A 24721-nucleotide genomic window follows, 5' to 3' on the forward strand; every position below is an offset into this window, starting at 1 on the left:
CTTTTTCAGCCCCCCTCCATCTTGCTGCGTCCCCAGGCTTGTTTTGCAGTCTCTGTTCTGGCCCCAGCCCTTATTTTGCTTTCCCTCTCCTGCTCCCTCCCCCTCCTTCTGCCTCTCTTCCTCTTGCCTGCTGCTGCTTTCTCCCTCTCTTCCCAGATCCCTGTCCCTTTTTCCCTCTTGCTGTCCTTCTTTCCCCTCTCTTTGTTCTGTCTCTTTCTGTCCCGTTCCCTGCCCCATCCTTTCTCACTGTATCCCCCTGTCCAGCTGGCTGCCCCTTCTTTCCCTCTCTCTTGCTCTATGTTTTCTTTCTCCAGGTCTCTGTCCTGCTGCCCATCACAGTTGCTTTTTTCCACCACTGCTGTCCTGCCCCCTGTTCCTTTTCTCTCTCTCTGTCACTCTGTGAATTCTCTCTGAATTTGTTTGCAGTGTAACAAAATTGAACAAAGATGACTTAGGATGAATTAAGTCTTTTTTTATTACCTGTGATTCCGTGTAGTGACAGGTTTCACTTTTGCATCACTTTTCTCTTTATATTTGCTCTTCTTCAATTTCCTCTTCTTGTGTTCGTGCTTTTGGCTCTTTTCCAAATCCGTTTGGTTTCCAATGTGTTTCTTTGGCTTCTTGTGCTGCTTCTTCTCTTGGTTCTTTTTTTTCTTGCTCTCTTGACTCTCTCCTGAGCTGGCACTGCTGCTGTGGCTTTGAGTCTGCCTCTCAGAAGGGCTTCGCCTATGGCTGCAGCTAACACTGGGACTGCTTTGACTTTCACGTCTGCTTGCTTCAGGCTGGTCAACTGCAGCAGGTGCTGCTGTATTGTCTTCCACCTTACCAACAGCCTTTTCTTTTGGCTCTTTAGGATTTTTTTCCTGCAGTGTTTCCTCTGAAGGCTCCAACTCTTTTTCATGCTGTTTTACAGGGTTTGGTGGCTTAGCACTCATGTTTTTATAGCACTAGCAGGTTTTCCTACGTTTGCGGGCACTGGCTAGATTTAACATCTTCCTCTTCAGACTCAGAGTCAACTCTATCCCACTTTGACGGAGGGACCTGGATCATAATATTGACATCTTTATCAGGGGCTGTTATATCATTATTAGACTCCTCTCTGGTCTTAAGGAGTTTAGTGCCTGGCTTTTCTTCAGTCTTTCTAATGGGGCTTCCCTCAGTAGAACTAGTGCTCAGAGAAGAAAAGCGCATGTTAGTACTGGGTGAGATCCACACACTGCCATTTTCTGTAACATTTTCTAAAATGGCTTTTGTTTCAATTCTAAATCTTCAGGAGTTTTTCAAAAGATGTTCAATTAAGGGAACAGGCAAGAGAACGGATGAGCCCACTAGCTATGATTATGAGCAACCAATGGATTTAGTATCTTCCTACTCTACATGTAATTAACAAAGACACAAGATTATCAGATTGGGGCCCATCTGATCTGGTAATACCTTCAGGTCCTACTTCTACCAATGATGGATACATGAGACATGCACTCTTGTTTCATTCTTGTAAGCAAGCAATTATGGAGAGGTATACACAACCAAAGCTCTGTCCCACTGTTCTTCCTTAGAAAAATGTACAGTTTTGAACCTTCTTAGAACACCAAGACACTACCTTATGTCTCCAGCCATGTCTTAAATGTTTTGAGTTTGCTTTGTCCTCCTTCTTTAGGCACTGAAATCTAAATCCTAACAGTTCCACACTAGATCACTTTTCTGTTTTTCACGTGTCATACAATGGAACCTAGAAGAGAGGTCTCCAAGGGAAGTGCCAAACACGGAGGCACTGAGCTGGGAGCAGTGTAGCTGTGTCGATATGGCGCTGTGCTCAAAGCCAAAATCAGTACAACCTATTGTCAGCCAAGCTGCTCTCTCTGCAAGGTATAATTTCATGTCCTACTGACAAAAGTAGAACATGACAGTGCCTTGCAATTTTTGAAACGCAAAATATTGCATGAGATAGACATGTCTGTTGTCCTTGCCGTTCGCAGTAGCGTGGATTTGAAGGAAGACCGAGAGGGCACTCCTCAAAGAGTCAACATGTAATGAATAAGAAGAGGGGAAAACGAAGTCCCAGAAGTAAGGGTCAAACATGTTATTAGCTTTCTGCGCAGTACAGACTGCTTGTTTCCTTTAACAAAATTTGGTTCTGACACAAGTACACTTGAACAGGAGAGATCACAGATTATTCACTCATTTAGCAGGGATTTAGCTGTTCCTTCCATTAGTCACCATAAAGAATTCTGCAGCTTTTGGGGTGAGGGGAGGAAGGAAAGAATAGGAAAAGAAGTGATGAGGTACCTGGTGTAATCTACGAGAGTTGAATGAGAGCCATCAGCTCCTGTTACTTCTCACTTTTCCCTTTGCTTTTTCTTGTTTCACGTTGCTGCTGCTCGGCTCATGTTTCTCAAGAGGTTCTTTTGCGGGTGGCACATTTTCTCCACTCACCATCTTTTTGCCAGTTTCTTAGTTAAATTGAATCTTATTGAAGATTGTTAAGGCTTCAGGTTGTTAAGAAAAGCAGATTTATCCTTTGCTGGAGTTCATTCTCCTTTTTCACCATCAGGCTTGGTCTTCCCCTTCCGTGATGTGTTTGATTCAGCACTTTCTGCTTTAGAGGCCTTCATGGAAGTGGCTTCACGTTCTTTGTCAACCTTTTCATCACCTTTTATTTCTTTTTTTTCAGGTTTCGCATCAGAAGTTTTGCTTTTTTCAGTAGGTTTTTTTGGCTGCCCCTCTTTGTTGGAGAGCTGCTCTGACTTGATTTCTTTTGGATGGTCTTTCTTTGCCTTTTCTTCCACGACTGGTCTAGTTTCTGGGTGATCTTCTATCACTTTTGGATGAATTTTCTGTGGGGTACCAAGAGCCTTCTCATCCTTTTGAGAGGAAGATGTTTAAACATTGTCTGTCTTTGGCACGTCCTCCTTCACTTGTTTCACAGGAGGTTCCATCCGAGGAGATTTTTCACGCTCGCTGTCCACCTTCACTTGGGAAGCTTTAGCTGGTTTTCTTATATTGTCTTTCTGAGGAGGAACAGCCACTTCTGCTTCCCGCTTTGTCTTGCCAGTTTTTGACTTTGGCTCCTTCTCTTTCTTCTCCTTTTCAGACACCGGTTTGAACGTGTCGTGGTTTAGCCCCAGCTGGCAACTAAGCGCTATGCAGCCGCCCGCTCACTCCCCTCTCCCCCAGTGCGACGGGGGAGAGCATTCGGAAAAAACTCGTGGGTTGAGTTAAACACAGTTTAATAGGACAGCAAGAGAGAAGGAAACAACAATGATAACAACCATAATAATACCGACAAAGGAACATAGAAGAACAAGTGATGCCCAATGCAGCAATTACTCAGCAGCCGGCAATCCATAACCCATCCCCGAGCAGCGATTTCTGCCCCCCCAGCTAACTCCAATTTGTGTACTGGGCATGATGTTGTATGGTAGGGAATATCTCTTTGGCCAGCCTGGGTTAGCTGTGCTGACTGTGTCCCCTCGCAGCTTCCCGTGCACTCCCAGCCTTCTTGCTGGGGCCAGCACGAGAAGCTGGACTGTCCTTGACTACTTAGCAACAACTCAAAACATCAGCACATTATCAACATTTTCTCATCCCAAATCCAAAATATAGCCTCACGCTAGCATCTGTGAAGAAAACCACCTCTATCCTGCCTGAAACCAGGACAGATATGCATCTAGTGAGGATGAAAGTACCTACTTTGACTTTTTTGGGTTGTTTTTGCAGTTTTTGTCAATATCTCCTTAAAAGTCTACTTCAGCAAAAGAAGAAGAAATCGCTTCTCGTTTCTGTGTCTGACTAAGAACTAACCTGATCGGTTGTCGTTACTGGGTACCATATCTGACTTGTTGTGCTTTCCCTGTGCGTCGGGTGGTGGTTTCTGCGTGGCACTGGTCTGTGCTGCTGGGTCCACATCCCTGTTGGTTGCCAGATGCAAGGCAAAGGGCTTATCCTCGTTTAAAATTACTGGTCTACTTTCAGAAACTGTCTCCACAGACTTAAAAAAGAAATTCTTCCTCATCTCTTTGTACTCTAGGAGAGAAGCAGTGGGGGGGTTTCAGGGCAGTGCCCATAAAAGAGCCTTTAGGAGATCCTGTCCCTTGCCCGTCAGATGGTGCAATGAAGAGTTTGAGAAAGTCATGAGTGTTTTGGTGTCCACCAAAGCAGGTGGGTTTGGGTTTTTTGTTGTTTTGTAGCATTTATAGCTTGTGTTTCTTACATAGGAGAGCTGGGAGGCTGGGAGGAAAGCCTGTGGGTAGCAGAGGATGTGCTTAGTTACATATCAAAGGAAGATGAAATAAATAACTATGTAAGGGTCAGCATAAGTATTGAGATGTTTTGCTGTTTAAATGTCGACCTGAACTTTGTCTGAAATGGATTCGCTGGCACTTTTCTTCTCTCCTAGTTCATGTGTGGGTAGAAGAAAGAAGGCAGCAGACATACACACTGGCTAAAACCGCTTTTTATTGCAGGCTGTAAAGGTGCCTCTTGGCTGTAAGCCTGAGAAGGACCCCACATTACAATTCTCGATGCCTCATATGCAATTTTAAGGGTACTCACATATTCATTTTTGCAGGCTGAAAAACCCATTGGCTTTGGCCACGACATGTTACTGTTTGCTTTTGTGTATTTGTACACACAACCTGCCCTGTGCAAGCATGCTTAATGCATATTTATTAGCTGAGTTGGCACTATCTCGTTGCACCTTTGCCGCATTCAGCTGGTTTCTGTCTGTTTTTTTCTAATGCTAAGCCCACTTGTATAGGTGAGGCCACTGTCAGTCAAGTTCTCTTGTGCATGTCTTTGAAGCTAGCTTTACACAGGAGCTTTTTCTTATGAAGCACAATTGGCTGATCAGCTTTGTCACCAGGGCTAGTTCAAAGCCTACGCAGCAGGAAGCAACTGCTGCCAGACAAGGCTTCTTTATATCCCACGGGAGCTCAGTGGTTGTAACACACTTTCTGGTTTTCCTTGGGAGACAGGGGGGACCAAAGCTCTTGCATCAGAGCGTACCTTGTTCTGGGGAGGCAGGGTAAAAACGGTGTGGCCGCCACAGGCACGGCTGTCCTGGGCTGTGAGCTGTGCAAATGCTTGCAGGAAGCTCTGGGAACGCTTTTTACCTGTGCCAAAGTGTTCCTGCTGCTACCCCAAGAGTGACCCACCGGAGCCCTGACATCTGGAGACAGTGGAAGGTAGAGCTGCTTCCGGTGTGGCAGGAGGCTGCCACGCTTTGGAGCAGGTGCTTTTGCTGACTTTTAGACTTCATGTGGTTCTCATGCTCATGGACAACCCCATCTCTGTTGATAGTCCTTCATAAATTCGAAGGATGCCGTGAAGTACATGAACTCTGCCCCTCCACTCCGCTGTGGCAAGACCCCAGCTGGAGTACTGTGTCAGGACCCTGCACTTGGCCATGCTGAACCTTAGAGGTTCACACGAGCCCATTCCTCGAGCTTATCCAGGTCCCTCTGGACGGCATCCCATCCCTCAGGCGTGTCAACCGCACCACTCAGCACAGTCCACAGCCCATCAAATCTCTCTCTCTCCAACTTAGAGAGAAGGCTGTTGTGGGGGACTGTCTCAAAGGCCTTACAGAACTCTGGATAGACGACGTCGGTTGCTCTTCCCTTGCCCACTGATGTGGTCGCTGCATCACAGAAGGCCACTAGGTTGGTCAGGCAGGACTTGTCCTAGGTGAAGCCGTGCTGACTGTCTCGAATCGCCTCCCTGTCGGGAGGTAAGTTGACATCTCACTGCGAAAGAGGCAGTGTCAGGCCCCAAAATGAGTCAGACCCACGTTCAAAAATCAGGTGGTCAAGCAGCAGCCTTAAAAACTTCCACCTTGTGGAATACTCCTGAAATGAATTCTCTTTCTGCTTTTGTCCCCTAAATGGCATTGAAACTGTGACTTTTCTTCTCTTGCTTGTTTTTACAACTAAAGCAGACAGTAGATGGAGCAATCATGACCATTTTTCCGGAGAAGCATTAGTGGCCAAAGGTCATGTTTACTTTTGTTTCTTTGCATCCTTGCTCCTTCACGCTGTTCAGATTGGGGTACAGGGTATACTTGTTTTGTGCGTTTTATGAGTTATTCTTGGATCCTTTGAGCAACAGGTTATGGACCCTGAGGATTTTTTTGTGGTGTTTTGTGATAGAGGGGAATTTTCAAGGATTTCTTGCATTAGCTGTAGAGAAGATGTGGTGGGCTGACCTTGGCTAGACGCCAGGTGCCCACCAAAGCTGCTCTGTCACTCCCCCTCCTCAGCTGGACAGGGGAGAGAAAATATAAGGACAAGCCTGTGGCTCGAGATAAGGACAGGGAGAGATCATTCAGCAATTCCCATCACGGGCAAAACAGACTCAACTTGGGGAAATTTGTTTAAGTTCTTGCCAATCAAAATCAGAGTAGGATAATGGGAAATATGGTGAAATCTTAAAACACCTTCCTGGCACCCCTCCCTTCGTCCTGGGCTGTCACGGATGGATAATTTAGGCTGCTTAAAGAATCACTGCCGAAGATATCAGAAAGCGAATGATTTTAATCTAGATTTGTAAAAAGCGCGAATTAACAGAAGTTGCTGGCAAGGTCCACTCTATTCCATATTCAATGTGGAAAAGCTATGCAGAGAGAAGCCAGATTACAATTAAACTCGAATGATTTACGTGTCTATCGGATCGAGTTAATGTGTATCTTGAGGAGAGAAACTAGGGGAGACCCTCCTCTTGAGACACGAGGCTCAGAGTGGACCGAAATCCACCCCTAGTCCTGGACTTGGTCAACGGTTTATGACTAAGGTTAGGTAAGGAAAGTAAAGGAATGCCCTCCCGTTGAGTCACGAGGTTCAGGGTGGACCCCCATGCTTTCTAAAGTCCTTTTCAGAGGGGAGTCTAGGTGCGACTAAATCCACTCCTAGTCCCAGATTTGGTCAACGGTTTACATGACTAAAGGGATAGAGTATCAGGGATTCTGGTGTAGTGATATAGTCCATGATTTTGTGCTTCCTGTCACTTAAAGATGGCAATTTATCCAATACAAAATAGCAGCAATCACATTCACTAACAATGCCGAGATAAGTCACAGTATCAAATCATATAAAACTTAGCAGCATAATCCACTGAAAATTACTACGAGAATTCTTTTTCAAAATATTTGTTCTGCAGTCTTATTCATTATTCTTTTCTAACAAGAGCTTCCATGAACTTGTGATACCTGTTTGGATAGGTACACAGTTCCACTAACAAGCTGAAAATAGCACCTGCCAGACACCCACAACACGGTGTTTTTCCTGCTGCCCAGCCCAGCCCAGGGTTACGGCAGTGGTTGGTTTAGTACTGCAGGGTCCCATGGGGATCCCTGTCTGGGGGCTGGTTAAGCTCGGCAGTGTGAGCAGGAGGGTACGCTTTCTCATCTCACGTCCCTTCTTCCAGTCAGTTACGAGGGAGTCCCAGAGTCCTCTGGGCATATTCTTCTGGACTGAAGGGTTCTTTTGTAGTGGAGACCCACCATAGAGAAGCAGAAGGAAAGCTTCATCTTACGCTATAGGTTTGAGTGAGATGAAACTACAAAACGTTAACCAGGTCCTGAAAGCGTACGGCCCTTGGCTTGGAGTCCGGACAATCCAGTTCCTCTAACCCTTGCAGGCTGGCACAGCAGGGCAGGATCACGTCAGGCTACGTGAGACTGTGTCGGCATCCTCCAGCCTGGGCCCCAGCCACGGGGTGCCATCCTCCAGAAACAGGCTGCTCCAGCACGGGCCTGCCACGGGGTCACGGCCTTCTTCGGGCATCCCCCTGCCCCGGCAGGGGGTCCTCCCCGGGCTGCAGGTGGAGATCTGCTCCAGCGTGGAGCTGCATGGCTGCAGGGGCACAGCCTGCCTCACCATGGTCTTCAGCAGGGGCTGCAGGGGAACCTCTGCTGCGGCGCCTGGAGCACCTCCTGCCCCTCCTTCCGCACGGACCTTGGTGTCTGCAGAGCTCTTTTCACATGTTTTCACTCCTCTCTCCGGCTGCAAATGCCACGTGCCGGTTTTGTCCCCTTCTGAAATATGTTATCCCAGAGGTGCTGCCCCCGTTGCTGCCTGGCTTGGCCTTGGCCAGCGGCGTGTCCGTCTTGGAGCCAGCGGGCACGGGTTCTATGGGACTCAGGGGAAGCTTCTAGCAGCTTCTCACAGGTCGCTGCCACGACCTTGCCACGTAAACCCCATGCAGAGGACGAGGTTGCTGTGCATAAACTCGCAAACCAACCCAGAACGGCTGCCATTGTGATGTAACAGGAACGGTGTCACAGAGGGCGAGAAGGCAGGCATAATGGTCCCGAGCAATCTCCATAGCAGGCTCACTCCAGGAAGACCCTCGTGGTGTGGGCATTCCCGTCCAAGAGCCTGCAGATGTGATGGGGATGTCCTTTATCCTCCTGGATGCCTAGAGTCTGCAAAATTGTGGCGTACCGTTGCAAAAATGAGAGAGCAAGTCTGTGCTGCAGTTCGCGTTTTCTTTTCTTTGGCTTTTTCTGTATTGTATTTGCCAGACAGACCCTGGCTGGCCACACATGTAGCAAGTAAGTGGAGGTTTTTACTACTAGTTGGCTTCTGTATCGATGTGTTCTTTGGCTGTTCCTTAATAACGGAGTTGATTTTTAAACAAAAATGCCAGTAAGATACCATGACTTTGGTAAAGCTTCTGTCAAGAGCTGCAGCTAATAAGGGGGTGTCTCTATCCCACCGGGTGTGGACAGCTTTTGGACAGATTTACCTGCAGTGGTTCAGGTCCCCATGCCTGGTAGTGTGTGGCAGTGGGGTCTGCAATTTCCTCAGTTTGCTGGTTCAACCAGTGCAACTGCTAAAATGCGGACTGGGAGAGCTTCTGTGAGAGAGAAACTGTGAGGTTAATCTCCAGAATGTATTACCGTTTCTCTTCTTTTGAGGGAAAGCATCTTTTTTTTTTTAACTTGCATAATGAAGAGATTTGACTGTCTAAGTTGACACTTAATGTTTGCTAAAAAAGCAATTAGTTTTGTGGTGAAATGCAAAATTCAAAACACTTTGTGTACGCTCCTGAACTCAGGAGCTGTGACTGTGGTTTGTCAGAATAGAAGTGGCACAGCTAAGGTGGAATTTTGGCAAGCTTTAATGGGGGAACAGAAGCATTGACAGTTGAAGACCAATCTGCATTTTCTTGAATAAGTTTCCAATTCTTTTAGTTACTGGCAAAACAGGGCAAAAAATAGACACAAGAAAGTGTAGAATTTTCTATTGTCCTGTTACCCTCCTCTCTATGTAAAATAGCTGTTGCTCCTGGAGGGATGTTGTGAAAGAAACATGTCGTCTCTTTGGATTTCCTTGTTCTGTGGGTTTCCCCACAAAAGGCATTTTTATAACAGCATCTGGTTAATTTTCCTTCACACATTGCTGGTAAAGTCGCCCATGGATACGTAGAAGTCCATCCTTCGGTGAGTGTGAAAGTAACCTTTAGCTTTCCTAGCATTTAAGAATGGTGGAGCAAGCTGTGAGATTTGCCTTTTGTGACAGAGTGCCAGCCTTGCAGGCTGAAGGAAAGTCAACCGTAGCGTCTTTGCAGCAGCAGCAAAGGTTGGGGTTAAATAGGAGGGTTCTTAAACCCTTGTATTTAACCACATTCGAATAAGTAGATACCTGTTAGCTTAATTAACTGTTACCATGACTGTAGATACAATGCCAAAGCAATGAACCAGCAACTAGATGTGACTTCTAGCGATATATCCAAGCATGACATTTTGTAAAATTGGACTTTGACTAAGCATGGGCATGGATAAGTTGTTTTCAGCAAGAATGAAAAACTCCAAGACAACTTAACAAAACAGCAGGGTCATTTGTAACCTTTAAATTGTGCTGTGCCACGTGTAACTTAGCACCGGGGCCTGTAGGACTACAGGCATGTCCAGATTGGTTCTTGAAGCTGTCTGAGCAGACCCAAGTGGTGTGTAATTGTCAAAGCTCCCAAGTGCCAAAGTGGTGACTGTCGCTCATGCTCCCGTCTGTCCACAGGGCACAAAACCAGCATGTGAACCCCCACCAGCTCTGCCTGTTTCTGAAGAAGCGGATGAAGGTCATGAGGAGGAGGAAGAAGGCATTGAACCTCCCCCTGTTCCCGCACCCTGGCCTGAACATACAAAACCAGTAAGTCCCAGCGTTGGATAGCACTGTATTTGGGGTAATTCAGAGCTGCATGTTTCTGGTCAGACAGCACTTGCGGGTGAAGACTCTGCGGGCCGCAGTCCTACCATGACAGTGCTTCACCCAGGCCACTGACACCCCGACAATCGGGTTTGAACTTTCCCATTTAGTCATGAGTTTCCTGTGATTCTGATAGGGTCCGTGAATTTATCTTAGTAGCAGAGAAGAGGCATCTTCGTAAGCATTTGCATTTGCAATATGATCTTAGGGACATCTCTGCAAGCCAGCTTTCTGATACAACGCCTTTTCTTGTCACAGATCTACTCATGCTCTGTAACTGAACCTGCCGCTGCGCTGGCACCAGCTAAAGTGGCCACCACTCTGCAATGTGGACAATCAAACGCTTTGTCCAGAAACACAGACGGGCAGGAGACAAAATCTGGGCTGACAGATGAGGACATCCTAGAGAAACTGAGTACGTATTCGGTATTTCTTTCTGTCCCATGCCCTGTGCCAGATGTGCCGGCCCTGCCTTCCCGCTGCTGCAGCACAGAGCTGCCGGGAGGCGGCAGCACCCCATCTGGCCTGGCTTCTGAGCCTTAGTGCTGGAATGATCAGCATCTCGTTTGTGCAGCTGCCTGTGTAACGCGGCAGCCTGAGGAATAATGCTGTTCGTGCTGTCCACCACGGCTGTGCTTATTTGTGAATAAGCATAATATTGGTAGACAGTAAGTTATCCATGGGACAGCACTGTGCCCTGGTGGCCAAGAGGGCCAACGGTATCCTGGGGTGCATTAAGAAGAGTGTGGCCAGCAGGTCGAGAGAGGTTATCCTCCCCGTCTACTCTGCGCTGGTGAGGCCTCATCTGGACTATTGCGTCCGGTTGTGGGCTCCCCAGTTCAAGAGAGACAGGGAACTCCTGGAGCGAGTCCAACGGAGGGCTACGAGGATGATTAAGGGACTGGAACATCTCTTGTATGAGGAAAGGCTGAGAGACCTGGGGCTGTTTAGTCTGGAGAAGAGAAGACTGAGAGGGGACCTTTTCAATGTCTATCAATATCTGCAGGGTGGCTGTCAGGAGGATGGAGCCAGTCTCTTTTCAGTAGTGCCCAGTGACAGGACGAGGGGCAATGGGCATAAACTGCAGCACAGGAGTCCCACCTCAGCATGAGGAAAAACTTCTTTACTGTGAGGGTGATGGAGCACTGGAACAGGCTGCCCAGAGAGGTTGTTGGAGGCTCCTTCTCTGGAGACCTTCCAAACCCGACTGGACGCGTTCCTGTGCAAGCTGCCCTCGGTGATCCTGCCTTGGCAGGGGGGTTGGACCAGATGATCTTCAGAGGTCCCTTCCAACCCCTACCATTCTGTGATTCTGTGGAGATCAACATGCGTGCAGTGTTGAGAGTGCAGGACAAGTGCGTGTCAATCCCAGTCAGGTTGCAGACAAGCAGTGTGGTTCTTAGAGTGGCATAAGCAAGGTCTTCAGAACTTAGCCTGGTAATGAGTGGATGATGGTGATAGTTCTTAAAACCCCATCATTCCTGGTGAATGAACATGAGAAGCTGTTCTTTAAAAACATAAAGGCATTCTTCCGGCAAACTGCTGAAAGGTTGAGAAGATCCCCTCCTGGAAACACTCTGCAGTATTTTTCCTGTTCTGAAAATGGCACCTGTTCATCAAAATTGATTCCAGAACCCAAGGTGCATGTAATCTTTGGTAGTATTAAACCTTCTGTTGAATCACACAGAGTATTTATTCCTAAGGAAATAAAGGCTCTGTTGTTCCAGCGCTCGCTAGTGTTTCTCGACAACAAACACTTGCATCGGTGCTTGTTCTTTTCTGATACCTGTCTGCTGTGAATGTTTCTCCATGCTCTTAGTTTGCTGTCAAGGTAGCTCTCCAAAGGACTGTAGAAAATCCGTCTTTGTGGACGCTGTCTGTGCTGTGGAGCTGCCTGTATGACGAAGTTGTTGTTGTTGTTGTTGCCCAAGTGGCTACAAACGACTCAGAAGCCCAGACAGTGGAGCTGCATTTCTGACCTGCTGGAAGTTGGTATCTCCAGTTTGCAGTGAGCATCTTTAATTTTGTTTCTTTCAGGGAGCGTTGTGAGCATGGGAGATCCTAAGAAGAAATATACTGAATTGGAGCAAATTGGCCAAGGGTAAGTCTGACCACAGTTACTGACACGAAAAATGGGCCAGGTATTTTGCTGGTGTAATATCAAGCGTGAAGTCGGGCAAGCTCCAGACATGTTCAGACAACCCTGGATTTAGATTCTCCTGTCTCTCAGTACCGATCAAATTTATAAGTGCGGTCGGAAGGCACGGCCAAAGACAACCTGGTGGAGCCAATGTCTTATCTGCAGCAAGGAGCAGGACCGGGAAGGTCTACTGTCCCTCAAGTGTGTGGCCCCTATTTGCTTATGTTCTTAGGGGGGAGAAGGGGGAATAGTTTTTTGTATGTCGCAAAATAATCTGGCCACGCTAAAGAATGGCGAAAAAACTTTGTTGCCTAAAAGAGCCACTTAGCACCTGCTAGTTGTGAGATAGATACCAGTTCTCAATACCATTTCTTTCGAATATTTTGCTCTAAAAAGATATTCAGTGATCTGGATTATAACCACATAGTTTAGCAACAGAACCCAGAGATTAAATAATAAGCTCTCTTTTCTAGCAGAGGCAGAAAAGAACAAAAATTCAGTAATAAACAGAGAGTTGAAGCACAAAGTACTTGATGAGAACATGCATCATCTGCCTGATGGCAGACCACTTGTGGATCCTGCAGGTTTTAGGAGTTTACAGAAAAAAAAACATCAGGCTATTTCCCTTTGAAGCCCAACCATGCTTACTGTAACTAGGATTGATTTGAAATGGTTCCGATGTGAGGAGGCAAGAAGAAATGGCATCAAAACTAGGTACCTGACTTGCGTTTTAAATACAGACAGACTCCCTGCTCGGTCAAAGTTTCCGTGGCTGTGTCGTAGTTCCGGGAGGGCCAGCGCCATTGTGTAGCACCAGGATCACGCTGCTGTCAGTGCCTGACAGAAGCTGTTCACTGACATCGGGAGATGTTTTCCTGCCTGTTAAGGCAGGTGACCTTAGTGTTTGTAAAGAAACCGTGACTGCTTGTGAGGTTTGGAGTCAGGGTAGCACGTTGCTGACCTAGAACTGATAGATGCTGCAGAAAGCCAGACGCACTCACGCTCTTTCTCTGGCAGGCTTTATCGTAGACACTTCTTGTTTGGTGGGGCACTTGTGGGAAGGTGTTTCTGCTCCATTCGTTGTATAAAAACCCTTTCTGGGATTGCCGCTTGCGTTGTACCCGAAGGTTTGGTTCTCATTGTCATTTGTAAAATGTCAGTGGACACCTAGAGCTGTGCCAGGCTCTCAAAAGATATGTGTCGACTGAAGAAGTGAGAGCCAGAAGAAACATGCGTGTGACGCACGTGTGACCGTGACAGTATGACCATCGCCCTCACCGTCTTTTGTTTTGCCCATCCTAGGAGTGAGCTTGTACAAAGGTGCCTCAGCAGCTGGTGGGAAGAGAAGTGGCTAATATCTGGCCTGAAAGAGTCTCTGAACTGATTTCCTCCAGCTTTTAGTGCAGCCTGAAGATGGCACGCCCTTCTTACAGAGCAGTGAGCGTGCTGCCGTCACCAGCTCGTGACTGTCATGCTGCAGGTCAATTTGTAGTGATGGGGAAAAATCCTCCAGAAAAAAATCGTCCCTGGTGCCTGTTGGATAGCAGTGCTTCAGACATATTTCAGCCTGCAGGTACACAAACAAGCCAGGGGATCAGGTGAAAAGGAGCAAACTGATTTTGGCATTGTCAGTCAGTGGGACACTTGCCGGATGGGTGTTCCCACTTCTCAGAATTCCCTCGCTGGCTCTCCGTTGCCTCACTGCCCGTGCAGACGTCAGCTTTGACATGATGGCAGTGTAAACCTGTGCTTAGCTCAGAAGGAACACTAATGGGGTTTACAAGCCTGCAGTTACTTTAAACCCAAAGGGGTTTCCTCTGACCGTGGCCTTTCAGGCCCTTCACATCATTACAGGGGAAGAACCTCTTTTAACAAGAGGCAGATGGCAAACAAAACGCCACACTGCCTAGTCCGCAGATGAGAGCACCATTTCTTTCTGGTGGCTCTACAACACAACCCGTGTCTGCCACAGGAGGAAAATACAGATACCATGAAGAGTCCTTCACGTGTCCGGTGCACCTAACAGAAGCAGCTGCTGACGGCTCTTGACACCTAAAGAAGCTGTCTAAGGATCCCCTGTTTGGAGCACAACATGCCTTAACCTGCTCTAGCTGTGACCTTGTAGGATGGCTGGAGAATAGTTTCCTTGCTTTGCTATGCTGGAGAAAGCTGTGTCTGGATCCTTTCCTCATGTTGGACATCCCTTGTTCTTCACGTTGGGCATAAGTTTTCTCTTGGATACCCTGCGTGGCAGAGGGCTGGTGGGCTGCTGCGCTGTGCGCTGCTGCCTGAAGGAGTGGGTGAACAAAGGTGTTTTTTAAACCCTACAGGCAGCAGCGATCTCCTGTCTGGGCTTGCTTTCACTCCTAGGGACTAAAGTGCTCCTTTCTTTGCTGCTGTTTTGTTTCTAGGGCGTCAGGAACTGTTTACATGGCGATGGACATCACCACAGGACAAGAGGTAAGTGTCCACAGTCCCAGCCGATTTTGCAGGTCTTTAGTGCTCTCCCCTCTGGTGCGAAGGGTGGATGGGGCTTTTGGGTGGCCAGTAGATCTTTACTGCCAAGGCGGTTCCTCTGAAGCACAGGCTAGTGTCAGCTGGCAAAATGCATCATCTGCTGTCTTCAGCCTTCAGAAATCCCAGCAAGCTTTTGGGACTGATAAAAACAGTATCATTTTTATTGCCAGCGTCAATGTGTTGGTTTAGAAATCATTCTCTTGTCTGTCAGTGTAGAAGAAGTATATCAAGAGCAAAGATCTCTCCCAAACCAAACAGTCGTGTTTAAGTCTGGTGTCGGTGACAGCCCATTACAGCCCGTGAAGTGCTCGCAGGGAAGTGGGGGCCAGGAGGGTGAGAAACGAATCTTGAAGGAAAGCGGCGTTAGCTTTGACAGCCCCTGTAGTGACCAGTTTAAAGTGGCCTCTTCACATTCCTTTCCTTTTCCAAGGCAAGCGGTCTTGAATCTATACAAACCCTGCCTGAAAATGTGGCTAGAAACCCAGGAATGGGAGCGGAGGGGTGGTCTCTTTCGTGCCATGTTGAGAGCAGGACTAGACAGAGGCACTTTATAACTGCTCTTAGGTAGAGGTCTAGCCCTGCTTAGGACCCGGGGTGTATCCATCAAATGACATAGAACGGATTATTTTTTTGAAACCCTCAAAGTAATTGCCAATCTGAACTGTGTTAAGGAATGTGTATTTCGAGTTGCAAAATCAAGATTCAAGAAGCTAGGAAGTGCCAGGTGTAGATAGCTAGGGTCTGGCGGCCGGAAGATATCGTGCTGTACGGAAAGTTAGGGCCCCTCTCCTGAAAGCCAATAGCGTTTAATTTATGATGCAAGCAGACGGAAGTGAGGTTATAAACCTAAGCTATATAACGCCGTGTCACACACTAATAAACGCCATTTGCCGTCTACCACATTGGTGTCAGCGAGCTGATGGCCCGAGCGGCCTGGGGTTGGTCACCGTGCCGTTCCTGAACCAGGTCGCCACGCCTGCGAAGGCAACAGCCAGGACTGTATTTTTTGTGTGTGTAACCTTAATGATTATTTTAGTATGGCTTTTGAAATGTAATGTACGTCTGTGTTTTCTCTCTGTTATGCCGTCAAGTCAAGAGTAACAGCAGTTGCTGAAATAATGATGACAAATCGTACAATTACTAAAGCATTACCAGCAGTTTTTGTGTATCTTGGCAGTAACAAAATCACTTCCTGCTTGCAAACTGTGCATCAACAATAATAGTGGTGGTAAACTAAGACCATCTGAGAAGAATGTCGGTCCAGAGAGTGTTGTTAGAGATGCGTGCTTGATAGTTTAAAGAGCATTTGTACAGATTTCACAAGACAAAATGTATATGGCCGTGTGTCCTGTAACTAGCACCCAGGCTAGCAGAGCAATTGGGTGTTGTAGTATAAGTTACTGAGCTCTTTGGTCTGATACCAAGACAGTTTGGCACAGCTCTGCTATGTCATTCCAAAAACACGCGCTCCATGTTCATTGGGACCTTGTGCAACAGGCTACTCAAGTTAATGGCTTTCCCTGTCGTTTTAGGTGGCCATAAAGCAAATTAATCTCCAACAACAGCCCAAAAAGGAACTAATAGTTAACGAAATCCTCATCATGAGAGAAAACAAGAGCTCCAATATTGTGAACTATTTAGACAGGTGAGTAGTTCTGGTATGATCACGTGAATGTTCATTTACATGCTGCAAGCCAAACCTTTTTAAAAACCCCTTTGGTCGCTGGCAGAAAATTGACCTCTATTGTTTATCTACTCATAGCCAGTGTATGGGAGGAGACTGCATTTTGTCTGCATTAATCTTTTCTGGCATATATTGCTTAAGACTGTTTTCAAGGACCTGGCACAGCCATCTCAGCCTACCTCCATGTTGTTTTGTTGTTGGCTTGATTGGTTTTGTGGTTGTTTAAGTTGATCATCTTTTCTGTGTCTTATCATAAGTGCTGGTAAATCCTCCTCGAAATTACTTCCTTTGGGCTGTTCCTGCTCTTTTCCATTGCTGTGGATATCAGGAAGGTGAAGTTCTTGTTTGCAGAAACACGTAATTTGCCACTTTTTAAATTGTTTCTCCTGTTCCTGGATGTATTTTCTGGTAGGTTTTCCAAACTGTTGACCAATTCCTGTCCTCACTGGTACACATCCTCCTGGTCCAAGATTTATCTTTGCCATTACTGAACTTCAATTTTTCACTTGCTTGCCAACTCGGACGTCTAATTGTTCACTTATGGGCCTTCCTCATTTAGACCGCACAGGTTCTAAGTCCTGTATAGCCTAGAGGGAATGTCTATTCATGTTGTCCTGTCCTCCTGTAAGAATGACTTGGAAACAAAATCAGCTGTAGCCTTTTTCCAGAGGTAATTTAGCCGTGCACACTCATCTCGGTGCCATTGTTTTCATCTTTCAGCTACCTCGTCGGTGACACACTGTGGGTGGTTATGGAATACTTAGCTGGAGGCTCTTTAAATGATGTTCTTGAGGAGACATGTATGGATGAAGGACAGATAGCAGCTGTCTGTAGGGAGGTAAGGGATCCCGCCTTTGCTTCCCATTACTGGGACAGGATGGTACTTCTAAGCAGGTGGTAAGAAGATGAGAGGTTTCATGTTCAGAGTTTTGTTTCTGTGTTGCTTTTATGATACGGAGAAGAAAGAGCATCTTAAGTGAACTGCCTGCCAGTATCGCTGCACTTATTACACTCTGTTGTTTTACTCATAGAATTTTATTGTACTATTTCTTTTTTTGTTGTTTTTAGTTTTACTCTTCTCAACTTTGCCTCTCTAAACCTTTGCCTGGAGCATGCCTGTACTGCATTCCTTTCGTGTACAAGCAAATATGCTGGTGGCAGAATTTTAAAATACCAGCAAAGAAAAAGAGGGGCTCCTTCATCCCAGTCCTCGGCTTAAAAGAATAGCACTCCACCCAAAACGGTGTTTGCTCCTGAAAAATGCCTAACACGCTATTTGCAGATCTGCCGTCAAGCCTAACAATAAAATCTTTCTCATGCGACCTCCGACTCAAAAGTGATCCATCTTATACCGAAGGAAGGGACTTTTTGGTTTTTGGCAAACCATAGTTTGTCACCTGGGTGGAGATAGCACATTCCCTGTGTGCTATCTCCACCCAGGAGCAGTGGGTCATTCCCACTGGCCATAGCAGCAGTCATTCCGTGTGTGCTTTCAGGGGACAGTCTGTGCCAAGAATTGACATTTCTGTTTCAAAAGCTACTACGCCTTCGTTTAGGAAGTTATTACTCTGTGTTGAAGCAGCAAGCTCTTCCTCTTGAGAGCACAATACTCTGCCATTACTCTCAATTCAACTAGAAATTAAATCCTTTAGAGCCATTTCTTTTCTTGTGTGATCACTAAGTAAGTTTTACCCTCATGTTTCTTTTTTATCTATGAGTGCCTACAAGCTCTGGATTGCCTTCATTCCAACCAAGTGATCCACAGAGACATCAAAAGCGACAATATCCTCCTCGGAATGGATGGATCTGTCAAACTGAGTAGGTATCCTTGGTCAGGTGCAGCATTCCCCGGATGTGGTGTGGGGCTGCTTTTGACTGACTGCCTGTTACCCAAAAGCGATGCCTGTTGTAGTGCACTGGCAGACCACTGCTGCGAGCTAAGAGCACAGTGCCAACGTCCAGAGAGGTACAGAAAGGAAAAAGGTGTAAAGAGTGGTTTCGGTTTGTGTAGGTCCCTTCCAGAAGGGATAGTAATAAAGAATAATCTAAAGCTTCAAGTGAATAAAAGCCACTGCATGAAACTTGAGGGGTTTTTAAGTGGCCACTTCAGTATTTCCTTGGCTCGAGCACTGAGTAAACAGAGCATGGCCGCTTTACCAGATAGATTCAACAACGCCTTCTGAGGCATCTGGAAGGGATTTCTTTTGCTTGGTTTCATAAATCAAGCTGCCTTTAACAGTACTTGTTTTTCTCCTCAGCTGATTTTGGCTTGTGTGCTCAGATCACCCCTGAGCAGAGTCAACGGAGCACGATGGTCGGGTCTCCTTACTGGATGGCACCAGAGTGGTGTCGGGAAACACATACGGGCCCAAAGTGGACATCTGGTCGCTTGGGATCACGGAAATTGAAATGGCGCAAGGAGAACCTCCTTACGTTAATGCTCATCCTCTCAGGGTAAGGTGCGAATAAAACCAGAGACCACCGTCTTTCTAACCTGCCCCATGTTTTGTCTCCCATGAGACAAAATCCCAGTTACACCAGCTTGAACTAGTTCCACCAAGGGCTGCTTCTAAATATGTCGCTGGAGCATATCAGCATATATTGTAGCTGTCGTTATGTCAATAGGGGGACCTTAAAAGAGAAGTGACATGTAGACTGTTCAGAAATGTGTCATTTTTGCCCTCAACCACGCTTGAGATTTCTCATGTGCTTTTGGAACTCTCTTTGAGCTGTATCTCTGAATGACAAGAATTTTTCAGCAGCAAGATCCTCCAGTTGGGGAATTTTTATGAAAAATATTTCAACTGTACGTGCAGGAGAAGTCTTTCCAAACTCAGATCAGTGCCGATTGCTCACCTGCGCCTTTCAGGAAGTGTTGCTGGTTCTAGTAATGCCATAATCACTTCTTAGCAAATGCTTTTCTACAAGTCTGTTTTGGCACAGGTACTTGTAGTACACTAGTGTATTTTGATGTTTTGAAGTTTCCAGTTTTGTCCTAATTCCTTAAAATGAAATGACCAGTTCTTATACCAAAGGAGCGTGTCATAGTGGAGGAATGTCTGCCAAGATAACACCTCATGACTGAGAGCTGAAACAGAGCTCAATGCTGCACAGTTAATTCCTGACAGGATGCAGGAATTCAGGAGGAAATTAAGTTTGCTCTATGGGTATACATACGCAATTCTTATTAAGGCTAGAATTAAAATAGAGCCTGACCTTTAGCTTTTCTCATAGCAGTAAGGCTGTGCTCTCTCTGGTCTGTGGCACCCCGACTGCGTACTGCAGACTGAAAGAAGAAACAAGAGAATGGTCAGGAAATACCCCCGGCCAAGCAAAGAGAGGAGCCCACACTCCACCTGCTTCCCTGGGAGACCCTTGCAAAAAATGCATTTGCATAAGGCAGCAAAAACCCGTGAAGAGCATTAGCGTGACTGGTCGGGATGCTGAAGGTTCCCTGCCTCCTTAACCTCAAATGCTGATTAGGGCTCCTCGAGAAGCCTCAGGTCAACTGTTTGTTAGAAAGATCACTGGATTTCTTCTCTCTGACCAAACTCAGCTCTTCCTGCCCTCACCCAGATTCTTTGAGATGCTCTTTTTCTCCATATATGCCTCATCTCCTGCTGGAGATACGGTCAGCTTGGACACTTAGAGCTTCAAGGCATCTTCAGGTGTCTTAGTAAAACTGTGGTAGACGAAAATCAGGCACCTGAAGTTGCTTCCATCTGCATTGGCTTCCTGGGCTCTTTTTCAGCGGTTGTTGCCCCTGAGCTAGGAACAGTGAACAGCCTGTGATGGACTGCCTGAAGTTCCCCAGTTATCAGCTAGTTTTATTAAGGTCAATCAACCCCAACAGGGTTGATTTGTTTTTTATGAAGGATTGTTTTAATAATGGAAGGCACACAGGAGCTTCCGTTACTTAAACACCTAAATAAATTGTAAGGGCATGAAAGGCTCATTAGTCGTAGAGTTAGCAGCAGTCTTCATGTAGATGCAGTGTTGTTTTCCACGTGTAGAGCAGGCGCATCCCATGCTGCTCACGTTCTTTCCAGCTGATGCAGAACTCACAGGAATGAACAATTTTCGAGCCATGTGTGTCTTGGATGTGTCTGTGATGGTATTTGTTTCCTCTCACTGTGATTTCCTTCCATCCGGCGCATGCCGAGGGCCTGGGGGACAAACACTGGTGTGATAAAAACCCTTTGAAATTCAGGTTGGACCTCCTCCTGATTTCAATTAAAAAAAAAAACAAACAGAAAACCACAGAAACAAAACAAAGCCTTAAGCATTTCTTTTTCATTTCTTAACCACAGCGCATCAATTTGTCTCAAAACTGTAGCATTTTTTTCAAATGCTGCACATCTTCTACAGTTTCAGGCTTCTTAATCATCTGTATGTTGTTCTGTCACGTATCTGGGTGGCCTGGATACCTTTAGGATCTTGCTTTCACAGACTGCAGCTGTAATGGTCTGCTGAAGCCTTTCTTGTTTCTTGGCATGTGAAACAAATTAATGAGCTTATTGCCCCTTTGCAGCTACTGCGAACGCTCCTTTCCTTTGTACCGTACTTGCTTTTCTTTGCCAGCTGCATATCATAGGAGACCAAAAGATATGTGATAAGAAGGTACTTCAGCTTCCCGTAGACCTTTCCCTGTTCTGGTGGAAATACTGAAAAGGGGACGTACTGAGCTGAAGATGACTCTTCTTTGGGATTCATGTTCTGAGAAGAAACAAGTAACTAAAAGAGCTCCATTTGTCCTGGCACTCCTGTTTCACACTCAGGTGAATGTGGCTGCAGTAAAATCCCCAAAGCTGCCGTTGGTGCTGTAGTCCTTTCCCGCAGGAGAAGTATCATCCCTCGGGTAGCGCAATTGAAGCGTAGTGAGGACAGGCACTCCAGCTCACCACTGTGTCCGGTGGCTGAGGTCAGCTGCAGAGGGACAGGATCAGACTGATTTTGTGACATTTATGTTGTGGGAAAAGGAAAGAAGCTTCCTTTTGTTGTTTTTACTCTAGGATCGTTTCTTTGCCTTTTTAGGCTTGGAAATTGTCCTCTGTATTTAAGAGGACAATAGCAAAGTCAATGTGGTCCCGGTCTAGTTAAGTGCCAGTAGAACAGAGCTGTTGTAATGGCAGACGTTTTAATGGAAGACCCCATGGCCTATTTCTATCATTATTGCTGTGTAGTTTAGACGTATTCTGGAAGTTTATGTCTGAATAGTTCAAAAGGTTTGTCTTCCGTTTCTACATAACATCTTGCAAAAGCGCAATGAATTCATCTCGCTGGCTTCTCAGCATGTTAGACCTTGGTTACAAGCGAACCACACTGGATACTGCTCACCCTGTGTTTTGCAAAATGACGTTGTACTCCCTTGGCCTGAGGAATATCAGGAAGACTTGCTCAGCTGCATGAACTCCGTCAGCTACTTGACAGTGAACATCCTTGGCTTTGCTTAGGAAACTTGAGCTTAGCTTTGGCTGGATGCTGTTGAAGAGGAGAAAGGCTGGAATTTTCAAGTGTTTGGCTAGGCTTGTGTGCACAGAATGACTGTGCATTCAGATGAGCAGCTGGACATTTATGCACAACATGGAGGGGAATCCACAGAGGACTCAACCCTTAACACAGGTGAATACTCCCAATTCTGAGGTAGCGGAGTGTTACCATAGCGATGGAATTACTCGTTTTTCTGATAGCAAGCATTAAACGTTTTCTTCTTAACACATAAGTGACGCTGATCTGGAATTTGGAGACTGCTGAAAGACGTTGTTGCAGCTTGGCTCCCATCTGCCCAAAGACGCATTTTCTTCATAAGATATTTGTGCATGCAACTTATGTGCCTGTGTTGAAAAAAAGGTTCCCAATGTTTCTGTTTCTTTATCCAAGGACTAAGCTGATGGATTTCCTTTTTTCCCATCTGGTTACCATTTTTATCAAGAGCAGAGCAAAAAACTTGGCTACCTTTGCTTTATGGAAGCTGTACTTTAGGGAACAGTGAGCCCCGCCGAGATGCATTTTCTGTAGTAATCCTCTGAAATAATAGCGTTAAGCCAAATTCACTCTTTAAAAGAGGCTGTAAACTGTCACTGTCACAAGCCTGTCACTACTTGGAGAAGCAAAATGTGCTTTTGCTGATGTAGTTCATACTAACCAGGTCAGTCCGTGAAATCAGCTGTCAAGGCAAGATCATTTTGATATTGGAAGAGCTGTGGCTGCCTCAAGGTTTTTTATGTAGCTATAGAAAAATCCTGTCTGACCCCCTGCCAGGGAAGAAACTGCCACTGGAGACTGAACCTTAAAAAATGGGGTCTATCTGGGCAGTTATGGATATGAAGGAAACAGGTGGAGTCTCATGTTCCCTTTTTCTCTAGGCGCTGCATCTGATCGCTACGAACGGGACACCAGAGCTGCAGAACCCTGAGCGATTGTCCGCGGTGTTTCGCGACTTTCTGAGCTGCTGCCTGGAGGTGGATGTGGACAGGCGAGGGTCTGCCAAGGAACTTCTGCAGGTAAAAGGGGACACGGCTGCAAGCGGAACAGCTGTTCTATGTAATGGTTTTCTCACCAGCTAAACTCAAAGGCATGAGACGGAACCCCCTCATATTAGTCTCCAGTCTTGGTGCTTTTCAAAAGGAAAAGAAGTGGAATCATAGAACGGTTTGGGTTGGAAGGGATCTTTAAAGGTCCTCTAGTCCAACCCCCGTACAGTGATCAGGGACATCTTCGACTAGAGCAGGTTGCTCAGAGCCCCGTCCAACCTGGCCTGGAATGTTCCCAGGGATGGGGCATCTACCACCTCTCCGGGCAACCTGTACCAGTGTTTCACCACCTCATTGCAAAAAAATTCTTCCTTAGATCCGGCCTGAATCTACCCTCTTGTCGTTTAAAACCATGACCCCTTGTCCTGTTGCAAGAGACCCTGCTAAAAAACCTGTCCCCATCTTTCTTTAGAAGCCCCCTTTAAGTACTGGAAGGCTGCAAAAAGGTCTCTCCGGAGCCTCCTCTTCTCCAGGCTGAACAACCCCAACTCTCTCAGCCTGTCCTCATAGGAGAGGTATTCTGTCCCTCTGATCATTTTTGCGGCCCTGTGTTGAATTTTGGTAGTATATTCAGCTCTACATAGTGGCAAATGGGATGGTAGCCACTGCTCTCGCTGCAAGCCAGAGCTGAGTCCGTCAGCGCTCTGTCACTGGTGTCCCTGCTCTTGTCTTGGTGCTGAAAACCTGTACCTCCGTGGCCTTCAGAAGAACACATGGGCCTAAATACTCCTGGCATAAACATTTCCTAGAGCTATTGGAGTTCCCTAAGGAACGGTTTATGCCTCTGCTCTTTTCTGACAACTCAGATAGCCCATGTCTTTAAAAAACAGGAACCTAAGTAAGTAACTTGCGTTTCCTGAAAGGAACAAGGCCCTGGGAGAGCAAACAGCATTCCCAGAGTGCTGGCAGGGCAGAAATGCCAGCACGCTGAAGACAACTTGATAAAGGGATTAATGGGATTTTGGACCCTGTTTGCCTGTGATAGCAAGGTACTGGACATGAAGACGCAGGTGCAGATGGTCCCCTCAGTCCTGTTTCAGCGTATTCCCCATAACCAGAGAAATGCTGCTTGAGCCTGTGAGTACCTGAGTTTGGAAAGTAATGGTTCATTTCTTTTTTTCCTTTGCACAGCATCCATTCCTAAAATTAGCCAAGCCTCTCTCCAGCCTGACGCCGCTGATCACGGAAGCAAAGGAAGCGAATAAGAACGGCAGCAGCCACTAGTGCTTCAAGCTGGCTTTCTCCCATGCCAGCTCAGAGCAGGACTGAGAATAAAACTCTATAGAACCTCAACGCGTGTGCTGTGGGACAGGTGGATGGATAAAGAAGCCAATGGTCACAGTCATGGTGGTAGGAGGGAGAACAACCCAGCCCCTCAAGGAGTAAAATATGACCGTTTCTCTTCTTCCTGCCTTCTGGCTCCTGAATTTATTTTGAAGACGAAACAGGGCTTAAGACAGAGAGGTAACAACCACAAATGCTTGTCTGCCTCAGCCATTTCCAAGGGAAAGCAAATTCAGTTGGAAGGTCCCCTTCCTTCTCACCCTGTGAATAAGCTGTACACTCACTTTGAAATTGTGACAGTCAAAAGAGCAAGTGAAGCAACAGCCACCCAGTGTTAAAAAAAAAAAAAAAAAGGAAAAAA

General features: G+C 46.4%; 1 protein-coding gene and 1 pseudogene across 2 annotated transcripts in view; one reads left to right on the top strand and one right to left on the bottom strand.

Annotated features, from left to right (window-relative positions):
* Window positions 1-476: 476 nt before the first annotated feature.
* Window positions 477-24721, bottom strand: part of LOC309416439 (E3 ubiquitin-protein ligase RBBP6-like) — a 130235-nt pseudogene continuing 105990 nt past the window's right edge. The window contains exons 18-19 of the transcript in view: window positions 2287-3107; window positions 477-1171 (exon numbers count right to left, since the gene is read on the bottom strand). The product of the transcript in view is annotated as an E3 ubiquitin-protein ligase RBBP6-like (transcript). The remainder of the gene's footprint in view (window positions 1172-2286; window positions 3108-24721) is intronic.
* LOC309416418 (serine/threonine-protein kinase PAK 3-like) lies at window positions 8653-24300 on the top strand (the record flags this gene model as incomplete). The annotated part of the gene is given in 12 exon segments (XM_082015969.1): window positions 8653-8661; window positions 10014-10145; window positions 10461-10617; window positions 12240-12303; window positions 14754-14802; window positions 16392-16504; window positions 17264-17381; window positions 18262-18361; window positions 18802-18885; window positions 18888-18997; window positions 22909-23046; window positions 24208-24300. Coding segments are annotated over 12 exon segments (1167 nt in total).

The sequence above is a fragment of the Phaethon aethereus genome (assembly GCF_964289735.1).
Source record: "Phaethon aethereus genome assembly, contig: HAP1_SCAFFOLD_108, whole genome shotgun sequence".
NCBI classification, from domain to species: domain Eukaryota; kingdom Metazoa; phylum Chordata; class Aves; order Phaethontiformes; family Phaethontidae; genus Phaethon; species Phaethon aethereus.